Here is a 20,684-nt window from a genome sequence, read left to right as displayed (position 1 = left end):
CTGACATGGAGGGAAGGTCTGCCAAAGGCAGCGAAACAGAGAAACTCAGGTTATTTGGAGATCTGAACTTTTACAGGTAACTACTTAAAGGGCCATGTTTGCTTTAAAATCCAGGTTTCCTGAGCAAATATTGATTCCAGCAATATAATTAACAAAAAAAGGAGTGTACCCTTTCTGACCCTCCTTCAGCAAGATACTATAAACATGTGAGTAGGAGCAGTGAAGTCAGTGGGAGTACTCATGGGTTTCAAATTGGGCATGTGCTTAAGTGCCTGCCTGAACTGGGGCCTCTATTCTTTGGGAAAGATCAGCCTCCAGAAAATAACTTTCAAAGCAACATGGTCTCACATCAACAGATTTATAATTTTTGAGTTATATGGAGAGTCTTCTTTTTTAATGGCAAAGTGCGTGTGTGTAAAATTAAATACATTGTGGGGAATTATTATTTTCTATGAGGGAGAATAGGACAATATCTTAATGTTGCATTCAGCACTTGGTAGATTCTTCTTATCCTGTGTTGTACATCAGCATCTGTTAGAAACCATTGTACAAAACATTATCTGTGGAGATCCTTCCATTGATGCAAATATTTTATTTTAGCCACTCCTGTTTACTTTATGTAAATCAGATAGAAGTGAAAGTATTTAAAATATTTCAGGATGTTGATAGTGATTCTGGCTTGGACTCATCATCTAGGGTGCATCAGAATGTTGCCACTTAGTGATTTCTTTATTCTGTCATTGTGTATTCATTCATTTAACCCATATGATTTAAAGTTATGATATAATAGTGTTTATTATTAAAATAGCATCTAGGAATTTCAATCAAGGATCAGGGCCCCAGTGTGCTAGGTACTGTACAGACAAGTAACAAAGAAGCCCCTGAGAGCTCACAATCTACATATCAGATAGAATGCAACAGGTAGATGATACAGACAAATGGGGTGGAGGTGAATTGGAAAGATGAGGTAACAATTAAACAGAGGCTAACTGAAAAGTGAAAGTCACTTAAACGTGCAGGTTTGCACACTATTTATAATTCAGGGCAGCAAACATATCTGCAGTTTTCTTTGTTTGGTATTTGCTTTTTAAGGCTGGAGGAGAACTATGAGATTGCAGAAGGCGTTTGCATTCCTCGAAGTGCTCTCTACATGCACTATTTGGACTTCTGTGAGAAAAACGACACGCAGCCTGTTAACGCTGCCAGCTTTGGGAAGGTGAGTCTAAATTGCAATGGCAAGCCTTGCTCCCTAACCTTGCTCTGGTGAGATTTTGATATTTAAAATGATAAAGGCTCTAGCCTCAGGAAAACTGTCACTTCAAGTCAGAGGTGGTGATGCATCAAAGGAATACGGTGCGTATTAAAACTCCAAGAAAAATGTGAAGTATTTTAAACACTCGGAAGGTCAGGATCGCTTTTCATCATGGTTAAAGTAAAAATGCATTTTAAAAAATTGATGGTTTTTATGACCTGCCTGATCATGGCAGCCATTTTGCTTCAAAATGACATTTATGGTATTGGTAACATGGAAGCCAAATACAAGAGAGTGTAAATAATTCTGTTATTCCTTAATATTGCTTTAACAGTAATAACAATATTTTTAAGTGTTAAACAGCAACAATTCAGGTAATAAAAACTCTTAGTGTGGACAGAAGTGCACATTAATTCTGCAGAAATATTGGAATGCCCATTGACTTCAGTAAAGATACTCCTGATTTAAACTAACATGAGTGAGAGGAGAACCAGGCCCATTATATGTCTTGTGTTGGCCTTCCGTGAGTGGTGAATTTCACCCACAGTACAGATGTGATCAATAAATCTTAGTTGTGTATTTCAGTACTGAGTTTCAGTGTATTTTTAGGAGCTTCCAGTAACCTGGAACGTTACCAGATGTTCTTACTTTCTGAATTTGCAGATAGGTGGGTGTCTTAAGTGCAAAATGGGATTATGTCAATTTTTACTTCAAAGTAAGTGAACCACTAGATCATCTAATGTGACCTCCTCTATAATACAGGCTGCCAGTAAATATTACACTACCTCTGAGTTATTCAAGAGAACACCCTGGACCTTTAAATCTTGTATTTTGCAATACAACATGCTGAAATTTGCCAACCATTTTTGAAAAGTTTGCAAGCATCACTCTGAAGCTAATTTCAATGGAAGCTAGTCTCATTTACTTTTTACAACATTAATTGTACAGTAGTGCTATATATTTACAGAATCAAAAATGTTGCTCATATTATTTCCTAACACAGAAGCCAAAAGAGGAGAAAACATTTAATAGGATGTTTTTTCTTTTGTATTTCATGTTTATTTAAGTAGTTTAGTGAGGCAAGTAAAATCCATTGTGTGGCAACATTTTGGTGAATTAGTTATAAAGCCCTAATCAGTTAGGTTGATTTTGTGTTAAAGTTCTGTTTAGATATAGTAAATGGAAAAATTATTTTTATTCAAACTTCTGTTCAGCCTATTTGCTATATCACTGCTACTAAGTGGTTAATATTGTTCCAATGACTAATTTAGAAACAATGGAAATTAGTAACAAATTTTCTACAGATTGACAAATTTGGCACACAGGTAAAATGTTTATTATACCTTTGTTACCTTTACAAAAATTCTGTAAATGATGCACAAGCTGTCAAATTTTAAATTGTTTCACCAGGAAACAAACATGGTTTGCCTGTCTGAAACATCAGGCCACCCTTGTGACTTCTCAAAGTGCACTGGTCTTTCCTGTCATGTCTACATTAGGTGAAGAGGCATTTAAACCCTTTCCCTTCCCCGGAGCATTAGTTGGAGTATCTTGAATTTGCAAAGCAGGTGCAGCTGTCCCAAATGTAGCTTTTTACCAGCTGGTTGCAACACCTGACGTAGAGTCAGGGATTTAGCTCAGCTCTAGCTGAGCCAGTGGTTTTTCTCCATTGTAGACAGGAGCCCACACAAATGAGCCTTCTCACTGCACCCTATCATGCAGTGTTTCATGTGTGCAAATTACCCCCAACCCCATGTTCCCAGCAACAGGGATATGTACATCAGGAATCTGAGTGCACTGGTACAGCTTTGGTGGTGAGGCAGGAGGCTATCTGTAGTAATCTGAATGTAGCAAAATGGCTCTGTCAAACCCACTGTTGATGTGCGGAGATACTAAACCATTACAAGGACCAGTGAAGCCAACAGTCACTCCATGCAATCAATGACTCTGCCGTCAATTTCTCCCTTCGGGTAGACACACCCCTAGAGCTCTAACGAATTGTGCTGCTGTGGCGTGGCAGATGGAAACGCAGTAACTTTTAAAGTGCGTGCGCCATAAGTGCTTTGGAAGTGGGGCTGTCCTTCCAGGCACAAATGAGTAGGTGCCAATTGAGGGTTTCCATATTTAGCTGGCTGAACAGAAACCCAGACACATTTGCCCTTATTGCGACTCAGCAGTGCACTGCAGCTGTCCTCTACTCCAGAGAAAGAGGCTAGTTGTTCTGTGAAATCTGTTAGTGAAGTTATGGACAGTTCGCCTTTGAGTGAATCTCACTGAATTTATGATTCATCTATGAACTTTGAACTTTGTGGGCAATGTTAAACATAAGGGCCCCTGCATTTTTATTGATTTATTTTATTTTTCAATAGATTGTTTTAAAGCACAGAGCTCTCTGTCCTGAGCTAAAAATTACCCATGTGCAATGAGTAAAACCCTAGCACACTACCTCTGAGTCAGCTGTTTCTTCTCAATTAATATGCCAGCACTGATACCACCGGTACTTGTAAGGTTTCATTTATAAATACCATTTTGTGAGATCTCTGACTTGGCTATGAATGTTTGGTCTAGACCAAGACTTGGGGTTCAAGGTTTCAGCTCAGGAGTGCCTTTAAAACCTCCTTTAAATGGCATTCACGTACAATGGAAACAAAAATAAAGGGAGTTCAAAAGAAAGCAAGAGAAGTGAAAAGAGATGGAGGAACAGAATTAGTGTAAGAGGGATGATTAACAGAATCCTCAGTGTCACTTAAGGGGTAGCCATACTAGGAAAAAGGGTTTGCTAACAAGTAGTAACAAGTAAACCCCTTTTTTATTCCTAGCAAAGACAAGGCCTTGGGCATGCTTGGCATTTTTACCCATATAACTTATCTAAGCAATAATTAAAGAAGGCCAGACCTTGACTGAGGCTGAAATTAGGGAAGTCAATGGCAAAATTCCCAATGACCTCAATGGAACCAGGCTTTCACCCTAAGGAGGGAGCAGTATTAGTTAGATTGGTACTTGCAGCCAGTGGGAAGGGACAGGGAAGCATTTAACTAGGACAATGGGGTACAAGTAAGAAAAAGGAATTTGGGCTGCATATGAGGAAAAGTTTTTTTCTGACTGTGAGAATGTTCAGCTTGTGAAATATTCCTCAGGCAGAAATACAGGAAACCCCATTATTTGGGTCATTAAAAAAAAAAAAGTCAAAGGACTCAGTGAATCAAACATTTAATTTAAAAAAATCTTCCCAACTGTTCCATCCATTCCCAAATCTGTCAGTAATCTCAGGTGAGCATTGATTCATACTGGAGGTTTAGAACCACTGCTATAAAGTTACCAATAACTAAAGCCTTGTCCCCTTTCATTCCCCTTTTCTTCCCCAGTGTCCTCTCACATAGCCGCTTCCTTCCTCTGTTTCTTTCATGACCCCATATGCTCCTCACTCTCTTAATCCCTCCTCCTGGAGATGTAATCTCTCCCCCCACCCTCCAACTCTCTGTTTTAATACTTGTCTCAGAGATCCTGAATGTCTCTAAAGGGGAACTCTGCAGTGTCTCGTGATGGGTTTATGCTCCCTCCCAGTGTTCTTCATGCAACTCCATTGTGCAGCCTGGAGGTTCTATACCTCCTTCCATTGTTTCGTTATTTTGATGTGATGCTGCTGTGTCTTTGGCCAGCTGCAGCAAATAAATATTTTAAAAGGGAAAAAGAAAGAACTAGGCATCCAGAAGAATGCGAAAAATTACAGGCGGATTCTCATTCATACTAAGGCCACTGTACACCACCCTTGGCAGTGTAAAGGGTACACTGCCAAAGTGGTATAACGTGGCCTGGATGCAAATGAGAATTAAGCCCCATGTTTTTAAATGTAAAGGGGGAGTAGAGTAATGTCACTGATTCTTATGACATTCTATACTGGCACAAGCCTCTGAGTAGATGCAGTTTCTACTGGCATAAAAGTCCTTGTGCTGATCTAGTTTATTTCATTTGGGGAACTGTATAAACTATACTAGCAAAAGCACTTTTATTGGTGTAAGCTGCATGTACTCTAGGAGGGTTTGCCAATATAGCTTTACCAGCAAACCCCTTCTAATGTAGACAAGGCTTTAGTGTAAACAAGAAACAGGCCTTCTATATTTTTAAGATTTTTTTCATTCTTATAACTAGAAAAAGTTTCAAAATCAAACTTTGCTAGATGATCAATCCACAGTATAGTCAGAGTTCAAAGCCAGAAGGAACCACTAGATCATCTAATGTGACCTCCTCTATAACACAGGCTGCCAGTAACTATTATCTCAGTTTTACAGATGGGGAAACTAAGGTACAGAAATGTGTACCTAAGGTCACACGACAGTTCAGCAGCAGAGCCAGGGACAGAACATGGGTCTCCTGCAGTGCTTTTGGTAATGAAAGAGGTGCTGGGGCTCAAACAATTAAGTTTACTTTCATAAGTGACATAGCAAGCCTAGAGGTGCCGGTGCTCAGTCCTGGCAAGTCCTGGCACAAATTAAGCACTAGTCTCCTAATTCCTATGCTAGCACCTTGTCTAGTGGACCACACTGATCCTTAAATTTAAACACTTCCCCCCCCCCCCCCCAATTCTTTTTTTTTTCTTCTTCTTCCCAGTATTGGCTGGAAACAATATCTAATAAAAATGTATCTTATGTGATGTGACAATTGTCCATGCCATAGACTTCAGGCCCAATACTAACGAGGGCAGTCACACACAGTACATACGTGTTTAGCAAAATATAAAAATACATCTGTGCCTTCTCACCAGTAACGTTTCCTTAGGGTCCTGAGAGCCAATTGGCTTAGGACTCAAAGATGAGGGAAATGCAAATGAATTAGTTTAATCAATCAGAGGAGAGAACTGAAGATGAGTTTGCCCTTGTTAAATGGTGACTGTACAGGATAAGCCCTGTGTACTAATCAGGAGTGTGCATTGTAAATATCCTCCTGACAAGCTTGTTCTCATGTGCAACCGTTTTCAGATGTTCACATTTCAGCGGTTTTAAAGTGCAAAGGCAAAGACAGCCAGGAAGTACTTCCTGAAGAAGCCAGAGCAACAGAACCCTGCAGCCGCCTGATTGGTCCACACCAACTGTTTAATCCGGGAAGTTGGCCCAGGGAGCTGTCTGAGCAACAATGCAGATTCTCGCTTGCTATGGCTACAAACCTTGTTTTTCGCTCTTCCTTAATCCTGACTCCTGCCTTTGACCCTAGGCTGGCTTGACCTTAATACCCGTCTCCTGACTCTGCTTGGTAACTACTTCTGAGTCCTGCATTCAACCCTGGCCCAACAGACATTACTGGTCCAGTTGCCTATACCCTGGCCATTACAGGCAGCTACAACTCAACTGAAAGACTGGGCTAAAGTGTTCAATGGTTCTTTAATCTTGAAAAAACAACGATCTGTTTGATTGTGCTGTGACGGGTGCCTTGGGCGTGCCATCTGGAACTGGGGTACCACTGAGCCCCCAACCCACCAGCCTGGGCTCCCTCTCACACTGTACTGTCTGACAAGCTGCAAAGCCCTCCAGTCTTCACTTTCACCAGCATTCACATTCAGCTGCAGTTACATGCAGGCTGTCTAACCACCAGCTTCCCAGCCTGGAACCTCAGTGCAGTTCCATCCTGCCTGGTCAAATCTTGCCAGTATATGGGTTTAATTCCCGGTCCGCCTATCCCTGAATGTGAAGAGAACAATGCACGCTTGTGGTAACCAAGCAGAGATTTTCCCCAAGCACTCCAGTCAGAGCTCACTGGTTTAGATTAAAGCAAAAACAAGTTCAACAACTAAAAAAATGATAAATTTTAAGTGATTATAAGGGATAGCAAATAGATCAAAGCAGATTATCTAGCAAATGAAAATGCAAACTAAACTTAATATACTACATAGATTATATATGAATTAGTTGATTCTCACCCTGAGAAATGATACAAGCAGGCTGCAGAGTCTTAAGGGACAAGCTGCACTTGCTTTACAGCTTGGAATCCCCAGGTGTTTCATACACAGGCTAGAAATCCCTTTACCCTGGCTCCAGCACTTCCCCCAGTTCAGTCTTTGTTCCTCAGGTGTTTCCAGGAGTCTTATTGTGTGTGGAATGAAGAGCCTCTGATGAGGTCACTCCCTGCCTTAGATAGCTTTAGCATAGGAAAGGAACAATTTGTTTCAAAACTTGGTTCTCAGAGCAGTTTGTGGAAAAATACTGACAGCCCAAGATGGAGTCCAGCATCTTATGGCCTGGTCACACATTTGTAGAGTCATAGCAGCCATCACTCACAGGCTGTCTGTAGCATTCTCAGGAAGGCTCACAAGGTGGGAGATAAGCCTCTCCTAAGGCCTATTGGTCTTTCTAATAGCCCGTTGCCCTGAATAGGCCCTTCCCCACCTATTATCTAGACTAAAAGCATCTTGTCTAGTGGGTGTTACCCAGGTGTAACTACATTTGAAGTACAGATACATAGTCAATATTCAAAACTTCAGATACAAAAATGATGCCCTGTATACAATTAGGATAATCATATTCAGCAAATCATAACCTTTTCAATGGCACCTCACATGACTTATCTTGTACAAAATGCATCATAATTATGCAATAATCCTATCATCATCATATCACTGTGAAGAATATGGGGTGCAGTGTCACATGTGAATTAGGCTGAATTCCATCGGGCTGGATGAACTCTTGCAGTGGAAGATTTTGTACATAGCTGGATTCAAGCAAGGGCTTCACAAACTTCCCTAAAGGGCCCAAGCCAGTAGGACTGTTTACAGGGTAAGATCCTACTCAACAGATAGTTGTCAGAACAGGGGCCAGTGATTAAAATGGGCCTGCCTTATCTTGCTCGATAGTATCAACTGGGACATAGCAATCCTCAATGTCACAATCTAGATTTAGGGTTGGATTATGACCTCATTCCTCCATTGGAATTACACAGCTTTGGGAGCAGGGGTAAAGTACCCTCCCAATGCTCCCGCCCTCTCCCATCCCTCGCAAATAAGTGGGCATGGTGGAGTGAGCAGTAGGCACAGGTCATGCCTCCTCCCCCACTATGCACGGGCCAGCAGAACTGGATGGATGCAGGGGGAGGGGAGTATTATTTTACAATGGGCTGATTTATCATGCTTCTTCCCACCAGTGGAAAAGGGGTGCTCTGGAGGAATTGCATCTCAGTGGTGTGCCTCTGCAGCACAATGCGTTCCTTCTGTTCTTCCTGGGGCAGCGCATCTACATGATGCCCTATAATTAGGGGACTGATCCTAGAATATGTATGTGGGGGGGGGTTTCAGGTGGGATTTTCAAAAGCACTTGGCATTGGAGTGGTTGGTAAAACTTAAATGGGAGCAGAGTTAGGTCAAAGCAGCGCACTTGTGAGAACCTCACCTTTCCTGTATAAGATTGAAGCAGAGGTGAAAGTAAGCCGGTATGCCGTGGTACAGCGTACCGGCAAAAGCCGGTTTGCCATACTGGGGCGGCCCGGCTTCCCCAGGGAGCAATTTAAAGGGGTTTTTAGCAGGGGCTGGAGCCCCAGGCCCTTTAAATTGCCACCAGAGCTCCACCGCTGGAGCCCTGGGATAGGGCTGCGGTGCTCTGGGGGCTATTTAAAAAGTCCGGGGCTCCTGCTGCTTCTACCGCCCCGGTCCTTTACATAGCCGCGGAAGCCCCACTGCCGCTTCCCCACGGCTCCTGCGGCTATTTACAGGGCCAGGGCAGTAGAAGCTGGGGAGCCACAGGCCCTTTAAATAGCCCCCAGAGCCCAGGGGTAGCGGGGGGCTCCAGGGGCTATTTAAAGGGCCGGGGCTCCAGCTGTCTCTGCCGTCCCAGTCCTTTAAATAGCTGCTGGAGCCCTGACGCTTCCCCAGGGCTCCCGCGGCTATTTACAGGGCCAGGCGGTAGAAACAGGGGAGCCCTGGTCCCTTTAAATAGCCTCCGGAGCCCTGGGCTGCTGCTGCTACTACCCCAGTGGGGGAGGGCACTTACCTTACAGGGTGGGCTGGGGCTGGCTCTGACTCCCCCAGCCATGCCCCTTACGCCCTAGGCCCCGCCCCTTCCGGGGGCCACAGCTGACCCCAGCGTATCGGTAAGTCACTGGACTTACTTTCACCCCTGGATTGAAGGTACCAGCAGTATTTGCGATTTGTGTTTTAACACTAATGGGAAATACAGATAGCCCAGCTCTGAGAGTGAGCTCACCCCTGCAGTGAACAAGAGGAGAATGACCACCCTGGCAGAGTTGTCTTAGACCAGAGCAATAAAAATAATTACCCTAAAACTGGGGAATAGCACACACTGCGTTTTGTATCTCATTTCACACAAGCAAAGAATGTGCTCTGGGTGCAGTACTGGAAGCCCCAGGGAGTGCACAGCTCATCAGTCAATGTTCAATGAATGATGGGCCCTGCTGGGGAAACTGGAGACAGACCTGAATGGCAGGAATTATTAGCAGGGGTAAGAGAATTTCTCTCGCCTTGTTTAGAACTTACTTGATAATCATGAGTTCTAGACTGGAACTCTGAATCTTAGTGGTGGGAGTTCTGTTTTGTTCCAGCAGATTTCAAGTTCTGGGCTGTTAATATATTAGTTTTTGTTATATTCTAAATTTATTTAATTGCCCTTGACAGTGTTAGGAGCATGGCAAGAATAATTTTCAAATAAGAAGTAGAAAGAATTGCAAAGCATAGCACAGGCTTCCATTTAGCTCAAATACACTTGTCAAAATTAAATTTACCTTCAAAAAATAACAGTTTAAATGAAGGGGAATCTTTTTTTGAAAAGGTTTTGCGAAATACAACATTTCAACTGATACACCAAAAAGTTCTAGAGTCTTCACAAGAATGCAAAGATGGCTGGTCTCTCCCATCCTTAGCTGGCAGTATGAAGACAGGCCTAAGCTGTTTTTGAGCCTCATACCAGGGAAGAATTTAGGTGGAATAATTGGGAAGTAGAAAGTTCACAGCTCACTGGTGAATGGGATAAGGGATGATGGCCCCTGGTGCAGGGGTTAAAGGTAGAATAGACAATACAAGTCTCATTTTAAAGATCGAGAGGACCCTGATTGTGTTTGAGTCTCATACTGCTGAGGCATGTGTGATGCAATAATAGAAATTACTGATGGCATAAATCAGCAGGGCAGAGTGCACCTTGGCAGCATAGTTATATCTTTTGCAGCAATCCCTGGCTGATGGTTACATGGCACATGCAGAGTACAATATAGATATCTGCACTTTTTGTATATTTTTCTATATAATTGTTTATAAAACATTTGGTAACTTCCACAGATATGACTTGTTTACTGTTTATTTCAACATCTGAAGAGTTAGCAAAAGTACATTTAACTTGATATTTAAATTAGATTTACTCAGGCAACTATTCTAGGTTTCAAAAGTACCGCTGGATTAAATGCTTCTTAATGTAATGGCTATATCATATCAGAGGGGTAGCCGTGTTAGTCTGTATCCTTAAAGACTAACAGATTTATTTGAGCATAAGCTTTTGCAAGTTTATGCTCAAATAAATCTGTTAGTCTTTAAGGTGCCACCGGACTCCTTGTTGTTTTTGTGGCTATATCATAGATATTGCATGTTACATTGCGCCTGTTTAACCTCAAATGTATAAGAATGATTTGAGGGGCGCCCTCCTCCCATTATCTCTGGTGTCCCCTGTAGCCTCAGAGAGGAAAGGTCACCTGTCCCCACCACACACACGTTAAAAAGGGTCCCTCATGTACTTCTCGCTGATAACATTAAAACACAACACAGACGTTCTGTCCACTTTCATAAAACCACATTTCAGGATTAACGTCAAAAGGGTTAAACAAACGCAGATGTTTGGTAATCGTTCAAAAGAGAAGAAAAATATACAGCTCTGATTTTAGGAAGTAATGAATCCTGCCTTATCTAAATCCCAGGCACTCGCTAATAGGAGCATCAGGTATGACTGTTTAGTTGTGTGATTGTTTTACAAAATGATGAGGGAGATTTTTAAATAGCTCACAGGAAAATACACAAGATTCCCTCTCATAAGAAAGAAAGACCAGGACTCAGCCAAGGCACATATGAAAGGGACAGAGCTGAAGTTATTAAGCAGGGAATGAAATCACTGGAGCACTGGTTCCTGAGGTGGTATTGAGAGCACAGATTATCTTCATGTGTAATTCCTGGGCCCCATCTTCCTAAAAAATCCCAAATGAAACTTCATGTAAAACAAAGTTTAGTGTAAAAATGTGGTTTTAGTCTTAATAAGTGACAATGTAAAAATGACACCTCCTTATTCAGCAGAGCTCTCTATGTTTTCAGATTTATATTTGCTCACTTTAGGGACATATGGGGTGAAATTCTGACCTCACTGAAATCAATGGCAAATTCCTACTCACTCCAGTATAGGTACGATTTCACATGATATCTTTTACCTCTGTTGCTACTGCAGAGCCAACATTGCCATGGGGAAGGCAGCTGGATTCTATTCTTGTTCACACATCACCAACAGAATTATTAAGCAAGTTCAAATTGTAGAGTCAGATCTTGCCCTCATTGGTATCTGTACAGCCGCCCCACAGAATCTTCTTTACTGGTGATGGGACGGAAAGATCCTAACTTAATTTTCAGATCCTAAGTTGAATTTTCAGTTCTGACAGCTAGAAAAAAGCATCTCTTTACTTATAAAAAGAGCAAATTTTCCCTGTCAGTCACTGAAAGTCAATAAACATGAAACCCCATATTGCTGTTTTTTAGTCACTTTTCAGAGTGGAAACACACTTTGAAACCAACAGTCACACATGTCTGCTTTTCCCATTGATTTCAATGCACAGTGAGCTTCTCCCCAACCTACTCAGCCTCACTTCCTGCCTCTTGGCAGGGAACTAGCTCCATCCATGGAGTTTAGAACAAAATCATCTATAACCATATAAATATAAACACTGAAAATAACAGTTATTTTTTTAAATAACATTTGTTGTGCTTGAAGTTACACCCCACCCACACACACACCCATAACGTTTGCTGGAAAAATCCTGGAATTTTCCTTTAAAGTTTTGCTGGACTTTTTAAAAAATAATTTATGCAGAATATTGTTATAAGCAACACACACTTCAGCAGTGCTCCAGAAAGTATATTTTACTGCTTAAGGTACTGGATTGGGGGGGGGAGGGAGAAGGGGGAAGGGCAAATCAGCTGATTTTCTGCTTTTATTTACTCTTCTCTTTTCCTGATCATTTCTGCCCTAGTATGTAGAAATGTCTGATTTCTAAATTTCAAGAACTCCCACAGCATATGGTTCATAAGGTAACATTTACAGTGTTCACTATAATATTTAATCAGCACTTGACAGACTTTGAAAGTTATTCCATTTTTTGGGGGGGGTTTGAAAAATTAGGGTAAAAGTAAAATAGAGTAAGTTTGCATTTGAATCTACTGCTGTAATATTCAACTTTGGGAGTGGAATGGTACGTTCTGAGTGACAGCAACCACCAAAAGAAAAAAAGGGAAAAAATCCCCAGAAAGTGGTTCTTCAACACTGCCTTTTTTCCCACAGCCCTGTGGAGCCCCCAACCTTGTCTGCAGAAACTGAAAGAGAGAGGGGTGGGATTAATGTGTAATTAAAGGGAATTTGGAAGGTTGAGATGTTGCGGAATGTTAGATCAGTAGCTGGAACAGCATGTGGTGTTCTTTAGGCAGGCTTCATTGAATCCATACAAAAAAAGAAAGAGGGGCTGCTTGCCCGTCTGCTCATTTATCAAACAGCTAGGCTGAACTTTCACAGCTCCACAAAAGTGTTTTACTGTTTGCTGAAGTTTTGCTCCAGAAATTAAAGCTGAACAGCCTAGTGAGTGTGAACATACATAGCATTTTTGACATAAGCCAAAGTGTGTGCAAGGTTCTGAGAAACAAACACAAATCGATTATCTGTTGCACAAGGAAAACCATTTGTAGATTTGGCAAGATATGTGTGAAGAATAAGCTAAATATGTGCTACTGTAATAATCTTTATAAAACACCTTTGATCCAAATGCCCGTTCCAGAGCTTTTGATCATCAGTCGGGGTTAGATATTGATTGCTGATACCAATTGTGGTAAAATACAACTTTATGGGAAAAAGTCCATATTATTTAATTAATCTTTAATTGACATTTTCTTCTGTTTGAACAGCTCCTTTTATCTTTGTCTTTCATCGATTTCATGAAGCCCCTGATCCTGCAAACACATACATGAGCAATTTAATAGTACACCCAATTTTAGGTGAAACTCTCATTAAGCTTAAGGGAAGAACTGTGGCCTTAGAGTTTATGAATCACGTTTCACTCTGGTATAAATTCAGAGCAGCTTCATTTAAGTGAATGGAGTTGTTCTGAATTTCATTTGTTATTTTGCCTCATTCAGTAAAGGGATTAAATTAATACATCATTTTTTAGAAAAAGCTTATTTGGTCAGATTTCTCCTGTCACACTTTACATGTACGTGCAGTGGTGCCCACAGCTCTGTTTGCTACACATGGTGCATACCATTGGCAGGGGTGCCAATTTGTGTGTGTGGGGGGGGTACAGCTGTCCAGAGGGAGGGGAAAATAGGCAGCTTGCCTGGCGCCCCAATGTGGTGCTGTGACCCAGCATGCAGGGTTGCACTGCCACTCAGAGAGGCTGTGGGTCCAACTTATCATGATGGAGGGTCGCAGGGCCCCATTTCAGTGAGTGGCGTTGCGACCTGGCACCAGGCCAAACCTGGGTGGCACTGCGATCCTGGGCACCAAGTTGCAACAAACTGGAATGAGGAACTGGGCCTTCACGTCGTTGCAGGGTGAGTGCGATTGTGCACGCTAGGTGACAAATTTCTGGTGATTCCCCTGTGTACGTTCAATACAATTTCTCTTCCTGTCCCTCATGCTACCCAAAACAGGCTATATTAAAAATACAGTATTGGCATATGTGATTTTTTTGGATTTGTTAATATGTCACTGTATTTATTTGCAGATAATAAGACAACAATTTCCACAGTTAACAACGAGAAGACTCGGAACCAGAGGCCAGTCAAAGTGAGCATCGTATAATATTATTTCACATTCTCACCCAGGGCCAAATTTTGCCATGGTTTCCTGTCAGTGAAGATAGGGGCATGACACCAGGGATGAATTTTTCCTTGTAGCATTTTAGAACCAAATTTTGCCTGAAGATTCTACTGTGGAGTTCCTATTGACTTCTATTTCTGTTGCCTTGGAAGCCATTACCAAGTAATATTTTCTCTTAGTGGTGTAATAACTATGGTCATTTATAAATAGTCTAAAAGAGCATTTTTTACTTATTTCACCATTCTGTGCTAACTTTCTGAAACTTTGTAGAGTTATAATATCATTTACGTTTCATATACATTTTACATAGCACCTTTCTTGCCAGAGCACTTCATACACTATTTGAGATCTTCACACCCACCACTGAAATGCAACCATTTCTGGGGTGCAATGTGGCAGTTATTCAATAGCATACAGTTTAGGACATAAATGGCAGAAAAAAAAGAGATTCTAGAGGGAATTGAGGTAGAAAGAATCCAATTTTCCAAACTGGAAATTGGTCAGGAACCTGGAGTTAATACCCTCTGCTCTTGTGAGAAGATGAGATTTTTAATAACCATAAGTGGTCAGGATTGAGTTTTCTGTCTCATCCAAAGGATGAAATTTCCAGAGTAAAGTACATCCTAACATCACAGGAATAGGTTCTATACTGATTCACAAAGAAGAGTGAATGCAACATCACTCCCTGCAATACCTAGGTTTTCCTTGGAGGTCCACATATTGGCCAGATCTGACCCTTAATTTGTAAAATATAAAATGAAAGCCCTAACTAGTATGGCTGCAAAATTTTGTTGGTAAAACTTCTCATTCCCACATAAAGCCTACAAGCACAATGTTACTAATCAATAAGAAAAACATACAAAATAATAATTAAACCTATATATTAACATATATTAAGGATAGAAACCAACAATAACTCATATATTGAAAGAGATTCAGTAAAATACCATTTTAAAATCTGATTTCACTTCCTTCTTCTAATAAATCGTTCCATGGTGATGTGTCTCTAGCAAGTTCTCTTCACTGAGATCAAAACTAACTGTACAACAGCCCACCACTGTCTCCCCAAGGCAACTTTTGTGAGAATTTCCTGTGTTTTGTAACCAAACTCTTTTTCCAGAGTGACAACCCTCAGACAGTTTCAAAAGTGAGATCTCATCCCAAAGACCAGTGTGTTTCTCCCCAACTACCATAATGGTTAATAACCCAAAATAATATTGACATGAAATTGATGGGCTAGTCTAGCTGCACATGAGCGAAAAATTGTAGGCCAGGAGGGCTCAAGATAGCCAGGTTTAGAAATGGACATGATATCTGCACTGGTTCATCAAGGGCAGTATGTATGAAGATGTGACAGTTTGGTTTGGGGTAGCATGCCATGCAACTGTACACTATCTCAGACTGGTGTTAACTGCAATGTCATTTGGTTAATTGCTTTTCAGCTGAAAGGAAAGGGTGAGTGCTACCATATTTGTCAGTAATATCAGTTGCCTTTAGAAGATGGTACTTCCGTCATTTGAGTGCTGGAACTAGCAATTCACTTATGCTATAATGGGGACACCCAAACCTGACCCATTTGAGGAAGCCATATTGGCAGTTTACCAGGAGCCCCAGTTCCATGCTTAATTTGCATAAACAGAAATAGATACCAATTACACTCCTGTTTAATGCAGAGGTATGGGCATATTTTCACATTTAAAGTTGGTCGTAGCCACAGTCCTGCTGTAGAACTTTGTGGGCAGCATTTGACCAATAAATTTGGCCACTCCAGTCAATAATACTGCCTTTCAGAGGGAACACCTTCAGGAATAGCATCCAGTTGAACAGGCCAACTCATTACATAGTTATGTGGGTGCATTTCCAGGTAGACTTGGTTATTTTAATATTTACAGGATCCATTCTTGGTGATGTGGGAGTGTCAGTAGGATATCCAGTGGCCATGTGTCATCTCACTGGATTTTCCAGTAAGATTCCCATGCTGTTCAGACTTGGCCTGGGTTGTTGCTAAAATCTGACCTTAACCATCTTTCTAAATAAGGAAAGGCAGGCAAAACAAACAACCAAATAATCAGAGCAATCTACAGGGTTTTAGGCAGCCAGCATAGAAACAAATGCAGGGCCACATAGGGAGTTCATGATTGCCACTGTGCTGAATGTCTTGGCCCCCTCAAAATTTCACAGCATAGGAGGGGTGGAATTCAACTCTTTCAGGTCTACATCTCTTTTAGCTCTTAGCAGTGTAAGGATCACAGCACCCAGATGAGTAGTTCTGATTTTATCCAATTAAAGGTAAAGATATACATGCACACAATACAGTCCATCACACTAAACACAGTCTTTGCCAAATGCAGTACTGCTCTGACTGAGTTCTATTTTTATTTTCAAAAATATCCAATCACATTCAAATGAAATGTTATATAGAGAAATTACTAAAGAACTAAAAGATAACATCTGTCTCCCTCTCAACAATTGGGCAGACAAATTACTGCAAATATAATTTCACTCCACTACCCACCTATTGCCAAAGGGAACTCCAGATGTACCAATGGTTAAGATTATCTAGCTTCACACTGTTCTGCCTTCAGTCTTTTTATAGAAAAAAAGTAACATTAGGAAGTTCAGAGCTACAATGTCACTATGCTTCTGGTCATCAGCCGAGCAGCTTTCTTCTTTGCAACAGGGTTTATTGCCTGTAAGAACACAGCTGTGTTCTATCTCACTGAGCTTAAAAACAGTTTCACAACAGGTGAGCCATGAGAAGGCAGCTATACATAAAAGCTGATTTCTTTCTGTATGGTACTGTAGCTTGAAACTCTTCAATTATATGAACAGGGGGTTACTTTTCCCAATGGAAACTACATGGTGTGCAGGGAATTTTATTTCTTTCACTGAAGGAGTACTGCAGGTACTCACCCATGAAAGGAAAAATCATTCCCCTCTGCTGTAAAAATGTTTGTGTATGGTCAGCCTTTTATTCACTTAAAGCTCAACCTGTCATATGCTGGCCATTGGCTTAACTTTTTTCCACGGTAACTGATAGGAAAAGTTAGAAAAGAATGATTGCAGAGCGCACTTAGGAGTTTTTGTCCTTTGGAGCAATAATCCTAATAAACTAATTTTGAATATTGCCATTTCTTTGATTTTGAGGCTATTGGGAAAAAAAAAACCTCTTTTGTAGTGTACTGCTAAGTGAAATATGCCAGGAATGAAATAATACAGAATAAAACACTATCAAATTCTCCATACTTTTGTTCAGGTTTTGATTTTGAAACAGGTATAGCTGAGATCAAATTGAGCTTCTGTGAGTTGCTGAATTTATTAGAGGGAAAGGCCTCTCGTATGATGCCACCTACATTTTCCCAGTAACTCAGCAATTAAACTGACTGTGCTAGATTGTGATCCCCTTACTCATGGTGAATAGTATGTACTCCGTGAATAGTCCTAATGGAGTCAATGAGGTTACCTTTGGAGTAAAGCGCTACCCAGCGTGAGTAAAAGAATCAGAATCTAGCCCTAAAGGAACAATTTAGTGATAGAACACAGGGGGTGCGGACTCAAAGGTGGCTTTAATCCATTTTTGTGCCCTCTTGATCCTGGGGGCTGGGGCCCTGCCTAGGTTATGGCAGCCTGCAGTGCTGCCTGCTGCAGCCTTGCCCCCAACATGCCCCCCCCCCCGTCTTCAGTCCCACCTCTGTCATGCCCCCCTCATCAGGGCTTGCCAGGAGGCTCTCAGAAGGCAGCTTTATGGTTGTCTTCCACAGTGCTTGTGCTGGGGGAAATTCCCCTCCAGCTGGAACCAGGGCTTTTAGAGCCCCTTTAGGTTGCTACAGCCCTTTTACACAGCATAAGAGCCATTGGGAGGATCTGACTTATGATATAACAAATGGAGCACATCAGTGTGTACAGCAGGTGGTAGCTGAGCAGGAAAGCAAGATTGTCATCTTAAATGGGGAACAGGGTTAGGACTAGAGCTGGTTGGGAAATTTCTGATGCACGTTTAATCAGAAAATGCTGATTTGTCAAACCCGAACTATTGTTTGGAAATGTCTCAGGTTCGATGACCTTTGCTTAAGTCCCAAGCAGAGTTCTGGTGGATCCTTGTCTGGTTTCCTGGCAGGCTGCTGGCGAACATGTGTTTCCAGGGTCTGGCTCTGGGGCAGCCCCACCGTGTGGATTGCTCTGGGGGATCCCAGCTGACTCCCAGGACTTCCTGTGGGTGGAGCCGCCCCAGAACCACAGACCCTGGAAGCCCTGGGAGCTGCTGAATGAAGTTGACATGATTCTTGTCAGTTTACCTGCTGCTTATAGAAGCCACACATGGTGTTTCCCAAACCACACCGCCCCCCCCAAATTTTCAGTTCACACAGGAAACTTTGAACAATTTGGTTTCAGTCTGAATCAGAATGAAGCCAGATTTCTAACTGTCAAATTTCCCTTGAACCAGAAATCCTGAATTTCAGCCAGCTGTAGTTAGGACTAGTCTGGTAGTCTGCTGTCCTGCATGGAATCTGGGGTCTGCCCTAAGCCCTTAAAGGGAACTAGGGAATGGGGAGGGGTTTTCAAAAGTGCTGAAGTGATGTAGAAGCATAAATGCCTTGAAAGCCAATTGGACTTGTGCTCAGAAGTCACTTTGGGGCTTTTGAAAATCCCACTCAGTCTAATGTTGTTTTCAAATGAGTCTCTTTTGGTTGACCAGTGGAGCATCACTGATGGGCTCCCAGAGGAGCCATGCCCTAGAAGGTGTCTGTGACACTAGGCCTATGAGAGGACATGAAGATGCCAGACAACTCTCTCTAGGAAAAACAAAGAAGTGAATGAATGTTTCAAGAGAAGGGTATTTGTGTGACATTGTCTATTTTCATAATCATCACAATGCGGTAGTGATGGCTGAGTTGCTGTGGTCAAGGTTAGGGAAGTTGATGCAAAGAATCATATTGTCCATCCTGCTTTGATGCAGAGGATTGGACTGGTTAATGAGTGGTCCCATTATCATCTATGATAATACTAAACTGTAGCACAAATTTACAGTGATAGGGCTGATTCAGTTTGGCAGTGATGTAAGAACAGTGTTAAGCCTACACTGTTTTCCCTATGTATTGTAGCACAGGTGGTGTTATCCTGTCATGTAACAGCCCTCATTGGTCTCAGCCTAATGAGGATAGCAATCCAAGTTGCAATCAACTTTATCCTGAAATTTACATTCCTGGGATTTGCCAATTTGTGCCATGCTTTTTTTATGTTTCTCTTTGAAATTTTGTTTCATCTGAAGTTTTCCAATCAGCTCTGTGTGTGATAAAGACTTTTGCTCCCCAGGATCCAACCAGCACTCAGTGGCCTGAGAATCAGGGAGTTGGAAATATAGCAGAGGGGCTAGTGCTGTTGGTCTGGCGCTCTGTCTCTGCTCATAGCTAAGCAAAGTGATCAGCTGCAGAGCTCTAGTGCAAGTGCTTAGACAACAAGTAGCTTTAAGCTACAGCTGAGGATTTTAAGAAAGCACAAACAAAAAGTTGCAATCCGTTAGTTCCCTGCCGTACCACAAAACCAGCTTTACTCTTCCTGATTAGAGCTATTTTTACCAGCAGGATTGATATTTCGAAACTTGATACATTACAATGTCATTCTGCCATTAAATCGGTGCTTGTGCACCAAATGTACACAGGCACGCATCTGTTTTGCAAGAGAAACCACCAGCAATTGCATATTTTCTCTCCTCCCACCCTTTTTTTGTATGCTGTATGAATAGGTTGATTATAAAATGTGTATCTTCATGTATCAGGTACCATTACTATGGCATTGCAGTGAAAGAGAGCTCTCAGTATTATGACGTGATGTATTCTAAGAAAGGAGCAGCCTGGGTCAATGAAACAGGAAAAAAAGAAGTAACCAAACAGACAGTGGCGTATTCACCACGATCCAAACTTGGAACGTTACTGCCAGAGTTTCCAAATGTCAAAGATCTAAATCTGCCAGCCAGTCTGCCAGAGGAGAAGGTAATGCTTTTGAAATATTTCTTTGGCTTGCCTTGCTTTTTTCCTGTTGATGAAAGGTTGATCTAAAATACAAGGGTCCTAAAAAACAGTGAGTTTAATAATGCCTTGGCTTTATTTATGAGGGACTTAATTGCTCCATGTGCTAGGGGCACGTATTTTTCTCTCACTTAAATGTCTGACAAAAAATCTACTGTAGCTTTTTTTTTTTCTTCAACATTTCTGAGTTCAATGTAAACTCATTCTGTAGACACAGTTTATACAGTAAGAAAGGGCTAGCAACGGGTATCTGTTTATGTCACCAATTGTAAAATTCTAGGCCTCTGTTTCTGTAATCGACTATATTATCTACAAAGTCTGAACTCCCTTGTTTGCAAGCTGAAAGAAATCTATTATAAC

At 41.6% G+C, this 20,684-nt stretch overlaps 1 protein-coding gene across 3 annotated transcripts in view; it reads left to right on the top strand.

The window, feature by feature from the left end:
- The window catches only part of RFX4 (regulatory factor X4), a 129,744-nt gene that overhangs the window by 44,039 nt on the left and 65,021 nt on the right, over nucleotides 1–20,684 (top strand). For all 3 annotated transcript variants that reach the window (XM_034778210.1, XM_034778200.1, XM_034778191.1), the window contains exons 4-6: nucleotides 1,093–1,216; nucleotides 14,204–14,265; nucleotides 20,075–20,288. In XM_034778210.1, the coding sequence (XP_034634101.1) occupies nucleotides 1,093–1,216; nucleotides 14,204–14,265; nucleotides 20,075–20,288 (400 nt within the window). The remainder of the gene's footprint in view (nucleotides 1–1,092; nucleotides 1,217–14,203; nucleotides 14,266–20,074; nucleotides 20,289–20,684) is intronic.

This window comes from Trachemys scripta, chromosome 1 (genome assembly GCF_013100865.1).
Source record: "Trachemys scripta elegans isolate TJP31775 chromosome 1, CAS_Tse_1.0, whole genome shotgun sequence".
Lineage (NCBI taxonomy): Eukaryota > Metazoa > Chordata > Testudines > Emydidae > Trachemys > Trachemys scripta.
This window is presented reverse-complemented; position numbering and strand designations above follow the sequence as displayed.